Source organism: Sinohyriopsis cumingii, chromosome 3 (assembly GCF_028554795.1).
Source record: "Sinohyriopsis cumingii isolate HCF-2022 chromosome 3, ASM2855479v2, whole genome shotgun sequence".
NCBI lineage: Eukaryota > Metazoa > Mollusca > Bivalvia > Unionida > Unionidae > Sinohyriopsis > Sinohyriopsis cumingii.
Genome location: NC_142963.1, coordinates 100,023,121 through 100,039,839, shown reverse-complemented (window position 1 = coordinate 100,039,839; position 16,719 = coordinate 100,023,121). Strand labels below are relative to the sequence as shown.

At 33.9% G+C, this 16,719-nt stretch overlaps 1 protein-coding gene across 1 annotated transcript in view; it reads right to left on the bottom strand.

Annotated features, from left to right (window-relative positions):
• The window catches only part of LOC149803388 (mutS protein homolog 4-like), a 182,656-nt gene that overhangs the window by 41,611 nt on the left and 124,326 nt on the right, over positions 1-16,719 (bottom strand). Inside the window, exons 14-18 of the mRNA XM_089953095.1 lie at positions 14,984-15,168; positions 11,355-11,367; positions 10,572-10,617; positions 6,106-6,230; positions 3,106-3,200 (exon numbers count right to left, since the gene is read on the bottom strand). Of these exons, the coding sequence (XP_089809221.1) occupies positions 3,106-3,200; positions 6,106-6,230; positions 10,572-10,617; positions 11,355-11,367; positions 14,984-15,168 (464 nt within the window). The remainder of the gene's footprint in view (positions 1-3,105; positions 3,201-6,105; positions 6,231-10,571; positions 10,618-11,354; positions 11,368-14,983; positions 15,169-16,719) is intronic.

Below are 16,719 nucleotides of genomic sequence, written 5' to 3'. Positions count from 1 at the left end.
GTTCTTTTATTTCAAAATGCCTTTAGGTATCTAATCAGTTTCATTGCATCTTTTGTGTTTAAAGCTCTGAAGTACCATTCATTTGACATGTGTCGTAGCTCTTTCAAAATGAATGGTAAAACTAAATTTTAGGAGCTAATTAAAGGATGACCTTGAATAACACTGATGTTTCTTAGACATGTTGAGTGATTTTTTTAATCTTGAAATAAAAATGAAATGCTTTTGCCAAAGAGGTAAATGCTCAGTTTTTTTCTTGGTTACATAGTACATGTTGCTGTTCAGTGGATGATACCTGAATCACACCAGAAACAAAGGCAGTATTTTTTTTAGAAGAGGTGGTAAAGAGTAATTCAAATGGCAAACATTCTTGTTTTTCTCTATAGTTTATAATTTTGACAGAGAGAAGAAACCTAACCTTTTGACACCATCCATCGCCCATTTGGTTTTCTATATAAAGTAAATTATTAAAACATTTCCATAGCCATATAGAACAAAAGTATAAAGAGTTTCCTCACACAGATCCCATTAATATGCTCTTATTTGTATCTGATTATATATTATTAAATGATCTGATGACTATATTCTTTTCTTTCATTGTGACTTAAGATCTCATGCTAATTAATGTACAGCATATATTAACAACTTCATATTAATATCTGATATTACTCATACTTTTCGCACATCAAGAGCTAGAAAGATGGAGGTATGTAACCATGTATAGAATAATTGGTAAGCTTGTAATTAGCAAGCTCATAATTAGTAAGCTTGCACGGTTTCAAATCTGAGCTTGCACAAGGTTATATTGCAAGCTTGCAACAATTTTAAAAATAAGCTTGCAATTTTGGTTCGGGTTGTCAAAGTGAACTCCCTGTGACATTCCATTCCTTAATTATTCTTTTTTAAATGGTAAAACCAATGAGTTAAAAGATATATTTATAGCCAAATCTACAAATAGTGGTCAAAGCATGGTTTATGTTCACTCTTTTATTGAATATATTAAGATCACTTGGATTAAGCACCGGATGGCAAATGAAGGACTTCAGCCAAATATGATTACAAAACAAGTTCTAGGAAAATTTGGAGGCATCCTGGCATTAAAATTAGGTGAAAAAACATTAAGAGGTTAGTACATGTATTAATTTAAATTCTGCCATGATGTTATCCTTGCCTTAACAAGATGAAACATGGAGCCCTCACCATTGGAAGAATACTTCTAAATTTTCTTGGAAATAATAATTTTGTAATGGTGCAAAATTTTGTAGAGGGAAATTTCACAGTACATCTCATCACAACCTATTCAACTGATGTATGGGCTAGACTCACAACAACTACTGACTGCAAGGGATGGGATCAGTGTTTCTCATTTGATTGTCCAAGGGATGTATGTTGAAAAGGAGGTCACAAAAAGAGATTCAACTGCATAATAAGAGCTTGTCTTAATAAAGCACAAGGTTAGTCTCAATTATATACAACATGTACACTGATGTAAGTTTGTAATTATTTGTTGAATTTACTCATTTTAAGTTCATACATCAATTTTCCCTAGAGTTATAAAACTAAGTGGTTGCATGCATTCATCACAATAGGAGCAGAGTCCAACTAATAATTTATTGTCACAATGGGGTGTAAGGGTTATCTAAGAGGTCTAATGTCATTTTACAGTAGGAAGTTAGTAACCACTAGATAAAACGTTGAGTGTGTATCATGTGGCAAACTGACCATGTTAGCTTAGTTCTGTTGAATTGTGACAAGACAATATCTGATGTAAAAAGAGTGGGAATATTGTTGATTTGGTATAGAGTAGAACAAAAAATATTTATAGAAAACATGAAATATAGATAAGACAATTAAGGTGCCAGGAAATTTCTTTTAGCAAAGTGCACCAAAGACAAACTTCATTTCGTTTCAGTTTAAATTTATGTACAAATTATTATTAACATATCAATTTTTAAAATAAATTAATTTCATTGAAGTATTTTTTTATTAAAAGAAGTTGAAAATATTGAATACCTATTTTATCATAAAAGTCTGACTGTCATTTGAATTGGGAGTTATGGAAATTCTTGACTGATAACTTATGTCTTGCTAGAAATCACCCCTAGATGCAATTGTCAGTGTCAAAAAAGCTCCTTTCTCTACTAAAGCCATAGCTGGAGACATGATGTCATCTGAGATTTTGCTCTACCATTTAAGAGAGTTTTTAACAGGTTTAAGTTTTTTATCATTAAGCATATCCTTTCTGGGATCTAGCTTGGATGTACAGCATTCATCATTGAGACTCTCATTCAGATGAAGCATGCAATGTTCACAATGTCACTGCACTGTGAACAAAAATGTTCACAAGTTGAAAAGAAATGCTGACAGCAACAGTTACAAATATTTTCTTCTTTAAATTTTTTTCCTAAACTGATCGTTTCAAATATAATCATAGTTCTGATCAGTAATGTAACCAATTTCATCTCATGGGATCACAGGTACTTTTGAGGGCAATGAAATTATCAAAACTGTATTACAGAATGAAAAGCACCTTGGTTGGAGCAATGTGAAACAAATCTTTATGGTAGCGTGTTGCATTTCCATAACAGACCAGCTGATAAATGCTCATTTTAAGATATCCATTAAAGATAGCAGCATTTACTTCAAAGATATGTCACTTCCTACTGTTTTTACTACAACATCATAATTAATAAGACCTTTCTATTATTTATGTATAATATCAACAACTTTCCAAATAAAATAACATATCCCTTTTTTGAAAGAACTGCTTTATCTTTCACTAGAAAGAATAAAGTTTTAGTATGGAGTATCATTTAGAACCCTTTAGACCTTTAACATTCTGCTTTACCTAGGTTGTGGATAGAAGCATGGACAGACATAATGCTGTCCTGAACTTCCACCAAGGTAATGTATATATATATTGGCTGAGCAAAATTAACACTTACTTTGCACAAGCTAACAACTTGGATTGCAGCAAGTCACATTTCCCTGACATTAAAGAATGTCAGTCAAAATACACAAATGCACATAATCATCACACCCAAACATACACAAGAAAGCTACCATTGCTCTCTAGGTTATTCCCATTTAATATAAATGTTTACCAACCACATTGTTTGGAATAGGTTGTTCTGACCCAATCCTTTCTAAAATGGGATGTTGTCCTTGCTTGACGGCCAAAGTGTCGGTAAACTCGGGTTTCACTGGAATGTACAATTTTAGTTTTAGGATCGTCTGTTAATAAAGACAGTTGCATGCATGATATCAAATATTGTGTGTTAGAGACATTACCATACTGAAGCAAAGAGTGTATATACATATAGACATAACACACGTACATTAATAGGTCATATGTGAGTAGCCAGTACATATGTTTTATGGTTATAATACTAGCTATTAACTGACCAATGCTTTCAGGATGATTTTAGCCACGACACAAATTAACTGAAAGACAAAAATAAGAACAAACTTGTGCTTGCACAGTTGATTTGTGTTGATAAAGCATCAACATCCGTACTATAGAGAGGGATTTATTACTGATGTAAAACTTGCAAGGCCCCCATTAAACTTGAAAATTTGTTCTTCCCATTCCCTCAATGAAATGGTCAGCCCTGTTATAAAAATAGTTCCAGTTCAGTACCCACGAATGTAGTCCCAGTCTATTTTTAGAAAATTTATTCCTGTCTCATTTTGTTGGTGATACATGTGTTAGATTTAGGCATTCTTGGTATGGATTTAAAGACAATTGTTTATTCTTTAGAATATGAGCTTACGGTGTGGTTGTCTGTGTGTGTTTTGGCGACAGTGTACAGTGAGTAACAAGGTCTTGGTGATGATCCTGAATGTAATCTGTGTTCCATTGCATGCTTGTTTGTTTACAGTCCTGCCTTTCAAAAATAATGCGTGAACCTTTGACAAGACCTTCTCTGTGAAGTCATCTTTGAAGGTATTTCAGATTAACATATAATTTGTATTGATTGCCACAGTGGAGAGTTCAGTACTGAGAAACAAATGTGGAGAATATATAGTAAAATTAACTGTGTTCTATGTCCATATAAATGTTGTGTAATCATCGGTCATCTGTCTTGCCTGGTCAGCAGTCATGCATTTCTGTTTCACCCTGCTTTCCATGGTTACTGGAAAGTATCAGCAGTGACTGCTCCAAGTATGTAAATTAAACTTGTTTTGTTTGATGAGCAAAGCACTGTTTACATATAAAGGTATATTATGCAAATCAATAGCCATAGGATGCTTCTTTTCATATCATAATCATCAACTGTCTCTCAAAAACGCAGACTGTCTTTTGATTTTGGTGAGTTTGAGCAACTGCTTAATCCATCAATTGTTTAAAGTGTAAACATCTTTCTTGCCAATTACACCAGTTGGCCCAACAAAAAGTCAGTCCTGTGCCTTCCAATCATAGGTAAAGTTTGCATGCAAATTATAGGCACTGCTAAATATTGATCACAACTTCGACATTTGACAGCAACAGACGAATCAGTGATGAATGTACTGTACATGAAGCATTAGAGTGAAGATACATGAGAGTTGTGTCAAACATTTTATTTTGTTATTGTTTTTGCTAAATAGTTACACTAAATACATGTATCTTGATAGCATATTACTTCTGCTAATAATAAAATATGCAAAATAATAATGATACGACTACTAGTAATAATGCTATAATTTTGCTATCTGGTGCATATTAGACCTATTTGTCATTAACCATGTTTGTAACCTAAACTTGCCTTCAGAGGTCTCCCGTCTACAAAGGGCACTTTGGCCTATTACCATGGGTGGCTGCTGTAGACATGTTTGACTCTACTCTCAAATTATATCATGCGTGGGACTAAAGAGATGATAATGAAAATAACAAACAACTTTTATTGCCTTATTTTTTTATTTTTTTCATGTACCAAGAAAGCATAAGGCACATACACGCAAGCATAGATGTAATTAGGTGAAAAACACATAATAATCAGGCCAAAAGTGTAATGGCTGGTATTTATCTTATCACTGTAGAACAATCTGCACTATGTTTTGGGATTGTGTAACTATTCATGGAATTTGCATACTGACACCTGTTGAAAGTATTATTAATTTGAAGCATACTGTTATCAAAATGTATGGACTGTTGTTGCCAAAGGATTTCTAATGGGGGATTGGTTAAGATTCTTCAATAAAGTAATTGTTCTGGGCACATCTCAAAGAGAGCAACTCAGTGGAAAGTTGCAAACAATATTCAGACTGACTATTGCTTGGCCATCACAGTCACCAGACATAACCATCACCAAAAATGTATGGAAAACAATTAAAACAAAACTTACTAAAAGGTGGACCCAAATTTAACCCAGAAGCAATCTGATTGATGTTGTCAGCAATATCTGGCAGTCAAAGGATCTGGCTCATATAAGAACAATACATGAGTCTTTACCAAAGTGACTACAGACTGTCATAAAAATGAAAGAATAAATTACAAAAAGCTAGAAACTTCATCTTCTTCTTAATTTCTTAGATGCAATAATTTTAGATTACTACAGAATCATCATTACATCTACATCATGTAAAGTGGCTACTCACATATGACCTTCATACATACAGTACTAGTTAGTACCAGAATATATATAAAGTGACTAATGAACTATAAAATTGTTTGACATAGTACACTATTGTTTTAATGCCATTTTTCAGTACATGATGGTCAGTATAATGAAGGAAGAACCTGGTAAGAATTAGACCCACGGGAAGCTACTGACAAGCTTTCTCACATACCCATATTGGCTGAGCTTGTGACTCAAACCCATGCTGACAGGTGAGATAGAAGAGATTGGTGAAGTCGAGGGATTTAGACCAATGGGCCTTTGACTTTAGTGATTAGATGTCTGTGCTAATATTGAGACATGCTACAAATTGAAATGATTCAGATTCAGAAAGTACTTTATTCAGACCACCACGATATTCCTTTGCAACCATTTTAGTCAAACCAAAGACAATGTAACACCAAAATTCGAACCGTCATAAGTATGTAATATAAGTTGCTACAGCTAATGTGTATGCCACGGCAAATAAAATAAAGAAAATTTAAATAAAATTTGTCGCAAAATTCACCAAAGTTTGAAACTGTGCAAGCATGGGCAAATCCAAGCAACATATCCAACATGGAAACACACTCTGTGAGTTTGTAAAGACAGCCAATTTGGTCTCGGATGTCAATCAGCAGTTCCTTTACCACTCTGTGAATAAAAAACAAAGAACAGATATTACAAGCTAAATTACGAAAGAAGGCTATCAACGACCCTTTTCAAACAGTAATGATGACATAGATAAACTTATTACATCCACAAATAACGGTTTACATAGTTAGCTTTATCTACACATTTTTTTTGTACAAATAACATTATAAATATTAGACAACTAAAATGCAGGCTGTGAAGACAATGACGACTATGCATAAATCTAGGGACTGGTTTTGATCAAATGATCTAAAGATGCTATTCAGAATTTATGATGCCTTATCAAGTGTTTACCCTGACATATGTCTTAACAGTTTTGCAAGTCCTGTTTATAATTTTTTCTTTGTGGAGCTTTTCTGTCAAATTTTGCCCCAAGTCTGGTGTCAACCTGGCCAAAGCTCTAAGCATATTTAATAAGCATTTAGATAACAATGCACAGCCATATGGTTCTTGTGAAAAATGATATCGTAAAAAGAAAAGAAAACAAAATGAACTGTTTATTTAGAGGCTTTGAATTCTTTTATTTTTGTTTTGCAATTTGTCAATGAGGTAACTTACTGTTGCTGTAAGAATACAATTTGCACCACTTGACAACATGGGCTCATACCCTTCAGGATAATTTACCAATAAAAAATTTCCATTAATGATACATTTACAGACCATCCTAATCATTTTGCCAACATAACAGACCATAACAGCTACAAAGCATGCTCTGAAATGAGATGATCTTGCGCAATGAAACAACATTCATCATTTCTCTCTCTCTCAATCACTAATAATCATCTTCACTAGCCAAGGTTCCAATGTGTTAACCTATCTACACCTTGTTGGATCAATAAAATATTTCAGTGCTTTGGGTCCAATCAATATCAAGTTGTTCAAATCTGAACACTATTCCTCCATAATTGAGACATGGAGTGCACACAGCTGGAATGGACTCAATAAATAAGCTATTTTTCATGGCCAGTCCGTATTTGTACAAATACTTTCCCTCAAATACACCTGTGATGGTTTCCTTCTGGTAAGTAGTCAGACTTTCAACATCAAACTTACAAAGTATCCTTTTTAAGTCAATTGTCTCCTTCATTTTTGACCGATGTACAATGTGCCGCTTTACCATACCATTGATATGTTGGTATTTCATACAATGGGAGGAAAGTCGACAAGTCCAATAGATGTCACTAGTGCAAAGCACTCAAGTATCGGATGATTCCATCAAGGTATAGGTAAGTTAACATATCAGAACCTTTGCTAGCGAAGATGACTAATAATATCAGAAGTCTTTTTGAGTACTTTTATTTATATTGTAATTCTACTGGATTGTTGAGTTTGAGAGCAAAATGAGACAAACTGTACTTTTTTATACAATAGTACTGTTAGGTTGTCGAATATCATGTGTCATGTCAACCTTATTCAGGTACAATCCCTTTACTTTTTATACAGTCAGTACCACAAAATACAAATTATTTGTTTTACAAATTATTTATTTTACAAATAAGTTTTCATTCTCTGAAATGAATAATTTTTGTTGTGTAAGAAAAAATACATGAAATATGGTATGCTGCATATGTATCAGAATCCAGGTGAACATTTATGTTATAGTCCTAGAAGCCATTTTCAACAGACACTAACAGCAAGTTACTAAATTCATCTTTTGTATTTCTGCAGATGAAAGTATTGACACTGGCATACAAAAAAAAGCCATATTGCATAGGTACTTTTGACTAGAGGTACTGGTTAGGCCATAACCAAGACTTTAGGTAAATGTCTAAAAGAAGGAAAAATTAAGCCGTGGGATGTGAGAACGATGGCAATCAGGTTATGACAGGAACAGAGGAGTATTACTGGATGCTTGGTAAGAGTCAATTTCAGTCTCCTGAACATTCGTTGCATTTGCCATAGACCTGCTTTAGTCAATTCACAAACAACCAATTGAATTCTGTAGAGGTATCAATAAAGTCCCTGCCAACAGGACAGGCATAAGAAGCACTGGAAATACAATCTTCACTTAAGGTGAAGATATTTTATATTTTATATATGTTTATGTTTTCACAGATGCCTGTAGATTTGTTCCAAGCTTGACACTTTGATTTTTAAAATCACTTATTTATTTAGTGTCAAGCCAGATTCTTCACATTATGATGTATATACTGTATATATTGTACATAACAGATAGAAGGCCTCAAGGTAGATTAATTCTGTAAGTAATTGAGTTGCCTTCTCTAAATAAAGTCTTTATTATTATTATTATTATTATTATTATTATTATTGTTATTATAAACATAATTTGACTATCAAGGAGGTCCGTAAAGATGGTTCTCAGTATACTAAGCTGCTGAAGCTGTTGACAGCTGCCTCATCTCCTTGATAACATTGTTTGTTAATTAGGATCATGCCAAAGATAAGGGATATTGAAAGAAATTGTCAAATTGTGACTTTATGTGACTATGTACATGCTCATGTATACTCTTCAAACATTCACTGAGCTTCACTTGTTTTTTTTCTCTCCAAGAATAAGACCCAAAATCATTATCTCTGGTTCAAGTGTGCTTAGAAAATTGCCTATCCACTTTAAAAAGGTACAAAATGCATGTGTCTATTGAGTACATTACACCAACCTTTCTTAGGTAATCAAGAAACAAATACCATGCGTTTAACATTGTCACTATTACATTATTATCATTAATATTGTCATTATTATTATTGATATTGTCATTATTATTATTATTAATATTGTCATTACTATTATTATTATTATTGTAACATTATCAAGATTGCTTTAAGTGCACTGTACAATAAAATCACAGTAACTGTCTGTTATGGTTATATTTTCTTCTCTCCTGAATTTATGTTCCAGACAAGACTGCTGTATCCTGCTCACTTTAATCCATCCTATAAGTGAAACCATCACCAACTTAAAAATATAGACAAATCTTAGTTTTTCAAACTATACAAAATATCTGGATTAATCAGTTGCTCATCTCATCAAGATCAAAAGACAGTTGGCTATGTGGGAAGCCTGTGATGAACAGAAAATCAAAAGAAGCCATGCCTGTCTATTCATCATAACCCATCAAGCAAAACAGCACCTGTCTTCACAAACATGTTTTGAATACTGAATGACCCCTGCTCCTAATGAAAGGGATGGAACACTTATCTCTGCTCTAAGATGAACATTTTCTCTTCACAGATAGCTTTAATTCAGTCAAATGGATGAAGATATCTAACTATACCTGTCACACAGGCACAAATGACCTCCATTTCTGCTGTGATAGTACAACTAATTTCCCAAACATTCAGCAAATAAATTGCATCTATACTTTCCTGCCTTGCTTCTAAAGCCCACATGTAGACACCATTGAGTTTCACTGACAGTGTGACTGGAGTACAGTAAGTACAATCAAGATACACAGCGATTAATCAACTTTAACATTGATCCACATGATGTGCCTTTATCTAAAAAAATGCTTAGCTCATCAAACAAATGAAGTCTTATATTTGCAAACTTGGAGTGGTCACTGCTCCAGTGACAGCTTAAGGCAGATGACCATTAAATACATGGCATTTATAATGGAAAGTTGCTGGGGGGAAATTAGAATGGCCACTTTGACCAGGTGACCCTTAGGACAGGTTTGACTGCATCGCCAAAACCAGGCTGAGGAGCAGACTCTGCTCTGAAATAGTAGATGATTTATTAGCTGTCTCTTCTGAGTGACCACCCCTCTTTAAACTTGATTTTATGAGTGCACAGAAGCACTGGATGGGAAAGGAGTACAGAATGAAATTCTCAACTCAATTTAGCATTGCTGTTGTGGCATACTGACTGTATATCACAGTAAATGAGTTATATATTATGATTCATACATTTCTGTAATAAGCAATAAAGTCCTGAGAACAAGATTCATTGTTTCTGTTGAACTTCATGAAATGAAGTTTATCATATCAAGAGCCTAGATAAGAAATGGTGCATACACTTACTGTAAATGAATGGAGTCAATAAATCAGGTAAAAATTCTGGTAACCCCTCTTTTATTTTAAATAGCCCCACATTCTGAGTTTGCAAGGGTCCTCTAGAACCAGTTTGTCAAATGCATGATTTCATTCTGGGCAATATTACATGTACTTCTTACAATGATACAAGCTACTGCAGACAATAAATGAAATTTTGGTTGGAGTAAAGCTTTTTCTTTCATAACTGTTATATAAGAAATATCTAGTTAATTAGTAAAATAAAAAGCATGAACATCAAAACGTGCTTTACGTATCCTGAAGGATCTAGTTTTAAAAGGTACCAACGGGTACAATTTTAAAAGGTACCAATGCACACAAATGGTTACTTACATGTTTGTCATCATATAAATTTCCTGAAGAGACTCCTTGACTCTGTCTATAATGAATAAAATAAGAATATTAATATAACACTAATGACAATTAGTATACACTCCTTTTTTTCTCTTTTCAACTTACATTATCAGAATCGTGCAGTTTTCTCCATACTGCACTGCTTCATAAAATTAGTATCATGTGTTAGGAACTACATTTTATTGTAAACCAACAATGTACACTCTTGTAGCAGACATCGAAGCTTTTGTTTTATTAGATTTGTTTGTGAATGACTTAAACACGCGGTTTAATCCATTTGAAAGCAGACATGATAAAGTTGACAATGTGGACAAATTCAATGAGCCTCAAAAGAAACTTTTAACCAAGCAAATGAATGAATGTGATATCCACAATGTCATGCATCACAGCTCAGAAACACTTGTTCATACTTACTCATATAAATGAAGTAACCTATGATTCTTACCGTGATACAAATTATTAAGAATTTAAATGTATATAAATATTTTACAAAAATTTCAGCACAGATCTGTTTTAGCAAGCTGTGAGAAATTGGTACAGTATGAAGACAGCACTATATAACTTCAAGACTTAAAAAATTTGAACACACATTTTATTTTTCTGCAACAGATTGCCATTTCAAAAACATTTCTCACTAAACAGCTATCTCGATTATTTTTTTATATAAAGTGTACACCTAAATATCTCCCTACTTGAACATATTTGATGCGACTGAGATAATCACTCACCTAAACTTTGCCATACCATATGAATGCAACTTACCGTTCAATTTGATCTGAAAGACGAAAACAGAAAAATCAGTGACATTTTATAACTATATAACAAAGAAATTTTCAAAATTTCAATGGGCAACCAATCTTGCAAAATTCTACTTCATTAGTCTCCAGTAGCCTCTGTTGTTGTTGTTGTTGTTGTTGTAGGGTTTAATGCCATTTTTCAGCACACAATAGGCTATACATGGCAGCCAGTATTAATGGTGGAGGAAGAACCCAGGAAAACCCCAGAAAGAACCACCGACCCACGAGAAGCTACTGGTAAGCTTTCTCACATACTCACATTGGCCGAATCTGAGACTCGAACCCACGCAGACAGAGGTGAGATGGCAGTGATCCGTAATGGAGAGCGCTTTAGACCACTCGGCCACTCAGGGCCCCAGTAGCCTCTGTACACATTACCATGAAGAAATTAAATTCTGACTAAATCTTGGTCCATTTTCTAACTCAAGATATATTTGAATCTTTCTTCTTTACATTTGAATTTTCAATCATTTAAAAATTTAAAATTTTAATTTTAATTGCCACTAAATAGCCAGTAATATGCTAATATATTGTGAACCCACCTACTGACTCACCCACCCACATACCTACCAACTGTGACAAGGTATACAAGACATAAACAGAATTTTTTAAAAATAATTATTTGTTGCTGCTCTTGTTTCGAGTTTAACACCATTATTCAATGTATGAGAGGCTAAATATTGCAACCTGTATAACTAATGGAGGAAGAACCCAGGAAAACTCCAGCAAAAACCACTGACCCATGAGAAAATAATGGCAAGCTTTCTTACATACCCACATTGGCTAAGCCCTAGACTTATATTCAAGCAGACAGGTGAGATGGCAGTGATTGATAAAGGAAGTGCTTTAGACCTCTCAGTCACATAGGGCCCCTATTAATTTTATATTTAAAAAAATCACTGATCACAAAATCTGCTTGAAAAGCTTTGTCAATTTCTACCCTTAAAAGCCAGATTTTACTGTGTGAAAGGCACAGGCTTTGATTAGCCTGGGAGTGATGGCCAGCAGTTCAGTTTACTCTTCTATAATTACAATGATTAACCATTAAAGGTGAGGCCTTACATGAAAAGCATGCAGCATGCAGTGGACTCACCTAATTCCTATACTCATTCACATATACAATACATAGTAAACCTGCCACAGTAACATTTCACAATGAATGATATGCAGTGATTAAAATAAAAAAATTACATTGAGCTAGAGACTTGAACCCACACAGAGATGAGATGTCACTTATGGGTAAAGGTGGAATTAACATATTATGGGATATCCTGGATCATATCAGTCTGAACTATTTTTATACTGGTATGTGACCTATAACTGAATTCAAGGATTTATCTTATAAATGTATTTAAAATGTCAAGCACTAAAGATTCTGATAGACTTAATTAAAACAAATTGTAAGTTGTCAATTTATTTGTGACATTAAAAAATATTGTATTTTACATTGGATTGGTCATTATTTTTGTTACCAATCTATCTATTCAGTTTGTCTTGTTTATTTTTCCCTGACTTAAAGAAAAGAGGATGGGGGAGGGGATCACTTATAAGTGAGTATATACAGTAGGTGAAGCATCAATGAATTATGTAATCATAAACACAAATATTTAACTAGACTTAATAAAGCAAAAACATAGGTCACACTGACCTTTCGTTTCAAGGGTGTAGTAGTGGTAGGGATGCAACAAATTATCAAGTTTCATGATTAGAACATAAACATCACCCAAGAAAGTAAACTTTAAACATAAATTTGATGACAAAAAAAAAGCATGAATAATAGGTATGATACCTGTACATTCAAGACGACTGGAATTCAATTCTGAACATTCTATACTTCTGGATTTGTGCCAAGACATTTAGGATTATTTTTTATTCAATTCACAATACTGTGTCCCTTAAATTTTCACTTAAACTGTAGCTCTGAGAAACAAATAAATTGCTTATTTTACTTGTTGGTTTCACTTTCTTTATGTTATTTAAGACTTAGAGGCATAACAAGAGATAAATAGAATTTCTATGACCTTTTATTGTAGTTTTTTTAAATTTCAAAACAGAAGAGTACTTGTTATATCAATTTGTATTGCTTAATATACCATTGAGGCCCTGGGTTTGAGTAATGTTATATATAGGTAGCATGCCGTCCCAACCCAATCTGTATTTAGACAGTCATACATACATTGGTGTGAAACATAGCAAGGAAAAGCCTTAGCAACCAGAAAAAATGGCCATTTTTTCTGGTTACAGAGGTACAAAAAGATATGAAAATGTTTTTGGCATTATTAAACTGCATTTTGGTGCCTGCACTGAAAGTATTATGACTACAAGATAAAAGTCTAAATAGGGAAGAAAAAGGATAATCCCAATTTATCGAGAATTCAATAATACTTAGGAAAAATGCTGTCAAATCTGTATATTAATTGTATTACTCCAATTTTTCTAAGAGTTTGTATGTGCCTATTTTTAATACAGAATGATCAGTAGTGAAATTTGCAAACCACTGTATTTCTTGGTACAACTCATTGACATGCTGAACTTATATTCATCTTCAGAATTATTAAAACTGTCAAAAGAAAGGCTTTTTGTTTAACTGACATTTCCAGGTGCATTGTATGAGTTGATTTTTAAAATCCTTTTCTTAGACTAAATTTTAATAAATAAGATCCACATCAAGGTGCAGTCAACTTGTTCCATTAGAAATGCATGTTGTAGGAGTGTATTTGACTTTTCTCACTGGAAAACTATTTTATCTCATATGTCTGTTTTTTTAACGCAAGATTTTGGGGGATTCCAGCCTAATACATGTTTACTTTGGATATAAAAATATTTGTAAGGCTTTGCCAATTATTCCGCTTTTACAGTTGTTATAAAATTCAAAAAAAGGAATGTGCCTCCATCTTGAACCTATACCTAAAACATTGGCATTAACCTTTTACCTTGACCTCAAGGTCAAAGGAGTGTGCAAATGTATGATATAATGACTTGTCTTTGCTTTATGATAACAATAATTAGATCATCCCATGTAGGAATATAATTCATAAATGAGATAAGGTAATAACAGAAACTGAAAATTTGTTTATAAACCATAACACATATCTTCCATGTTTTTGTCCTTGACCTAAAACAAAAATGGGTTTATCTTGCAAGAATTAATTTTCTTTACTTCATCATGAAATAGTCAAAGTGTGAAGATAATGCATCAAGGAGTAACTGATCAATCTATAAACAAATTTTAAAAAAAACTTCAAACAAAACTGTTAAGATTGCCAACATCACTTGGTCACTGCCAGTGTAAAACTGACTTCTATATTTTGCTCTCCAATACCACAGGCTCAAAGTAGCATTGTCCTTACACTAATTTCCTCACTTATTCATCCTCCATTCACACCCTCCATCCTCAACAACACACTCTTTGGGGTGAATTTATACTCTGTGACTTTAGTACACATACATAAACCACTACCAATCATATGTTAATTTTTTATGGCTTTATCTTCAGTAGTGCAAAACTGAAAACCTGTACATTAACAGCATAGGGAAAATCAGATCAAATACAGTGATAAGTAGATAAGAGCGTCACCAAAAAGAACAACATACCAGGTCAACTGTGGTAAAATTTAGAGTATTCTTCAATTTGGTAACCTTCAGGAAGATTCCTGGCAGGTTTTCTGGCGAATAGTTGTCTTTGCTTGTGCATAAAAGCTGGATATAAAAGCCGCGGAACATACTGTAGCTGGTACGTAGTGGAAGATTGTACTGCATTTCCAGTTGCTTCACAAGCTCTGCAAAATACAAAATATCAGATCCAAGGAACAAAGAATCTTGATTGGCCAAAGCATTATGATGCATACACAATATTTCTTAAACTGTACCACAAATCTCAATATTATTGACAATAATATAATGTATCTGCCATTGGCTGCTCAAGTATTGCTCACTTTGTAAATTATTCAGCTTTTCAAGTGTTTTCAAAATTTATCAACCAATAGAAAAAACGAAACAATCATAACCTACAATTAACAATGTCCTGCATAATGTATTCACCAAAGAAAATTAATGACCTCTGACCAATTTTATAATTTAGCCAATAAAAATCCTTCATGTGAGATTTCACCAATTTTATTTCTGATTCTTAACTGTACACTGACTGGTCTGCTGCAGAGTTTAAGGTTCCCTGAAAAAACAGATGAGGGCAACCTGACAGCAAAGTCTACCTGGCTCTCAGCATCTCCCAAAATTCTGTCTACTCTGTCCAGCTGGATTAATCACTTGTTTGCAGATCTGCAAACACTTACGATTTTGCTGTTAAGTCTTACAAAAATTACCCTTAAAATATGGACCTACCGCATACTAGCAACAACTACGAAAAAATGATCATTGCCAAAAACTTCGGATAATTGGTTCATCTGTGTTTTATTTGGATACAGGTTTCATCTTAGAATAAGTGAAATTAGTCAGGGAACCAGACTAACTTTACAGCATTACCACAGACACTTTAAACTGCACCTATTTGTTCATGCAAGGCATCTATATGATTAATCTGTTGATTATAGAATTTTTTTTAAAGAAGTATTCAGATTCTTGTGAATAATAGCTGCAAAGGACACAATTATGTTTATTGGACATCACAGGCCAATCTGAGTATGTCTCATGGCGGGAGATATGATTGCCGTTGTCATGTGAAATGGAAAAGAATTTCCAAAGAATGATGTCAAGTTGACATAGCAACAAGCCATTGAGCTGCATAGGGTTTGGAACTCGAGTTTGTGCAACTGTACTACTGGTAAAATAAAAGTCCACACTATGGACCAGGAGCAAGACGGATCTTGCAACATACCAATATGCAATGGGGAAGGGATATAAGGTCAGACAAGGGAGTGTACCCAGTAACTAGCTACAGGGACCAAAGGTTTCAGCATAAGGGGTCTGGAACTGATCACCCTTATGCTGCCTAGCCATTTTTTCAAACATATGAGAGAGCTACTCTACCAGCCAAATGGGAGTAGAAGATCTAGGCATGAGGCAACCTCAAAGAATATCTTCAAACTGGAGAAAGTTTCCATGTCCTCTGAGACTGAAGGCTTGACACAAAAGTCCCTGGAAGCCTTGTCCCATAACTCCTCAGTGAAGGGACTGTCCTTAGTAGCAGATCTGGCCAGAGAAGAACACTCCTCACCCTTCCTTGAATATATTTAGGAAGAAGGTGCTGCCCCTCTTCATTTCTGTCTTGTCCATACAAATTAAGAAATTAACAGATGGCATGAAACTTTGTCATATGCTATCTAATATCAGCAATACATTCCCTTACCATATGGTATTGATGACAATGAAGT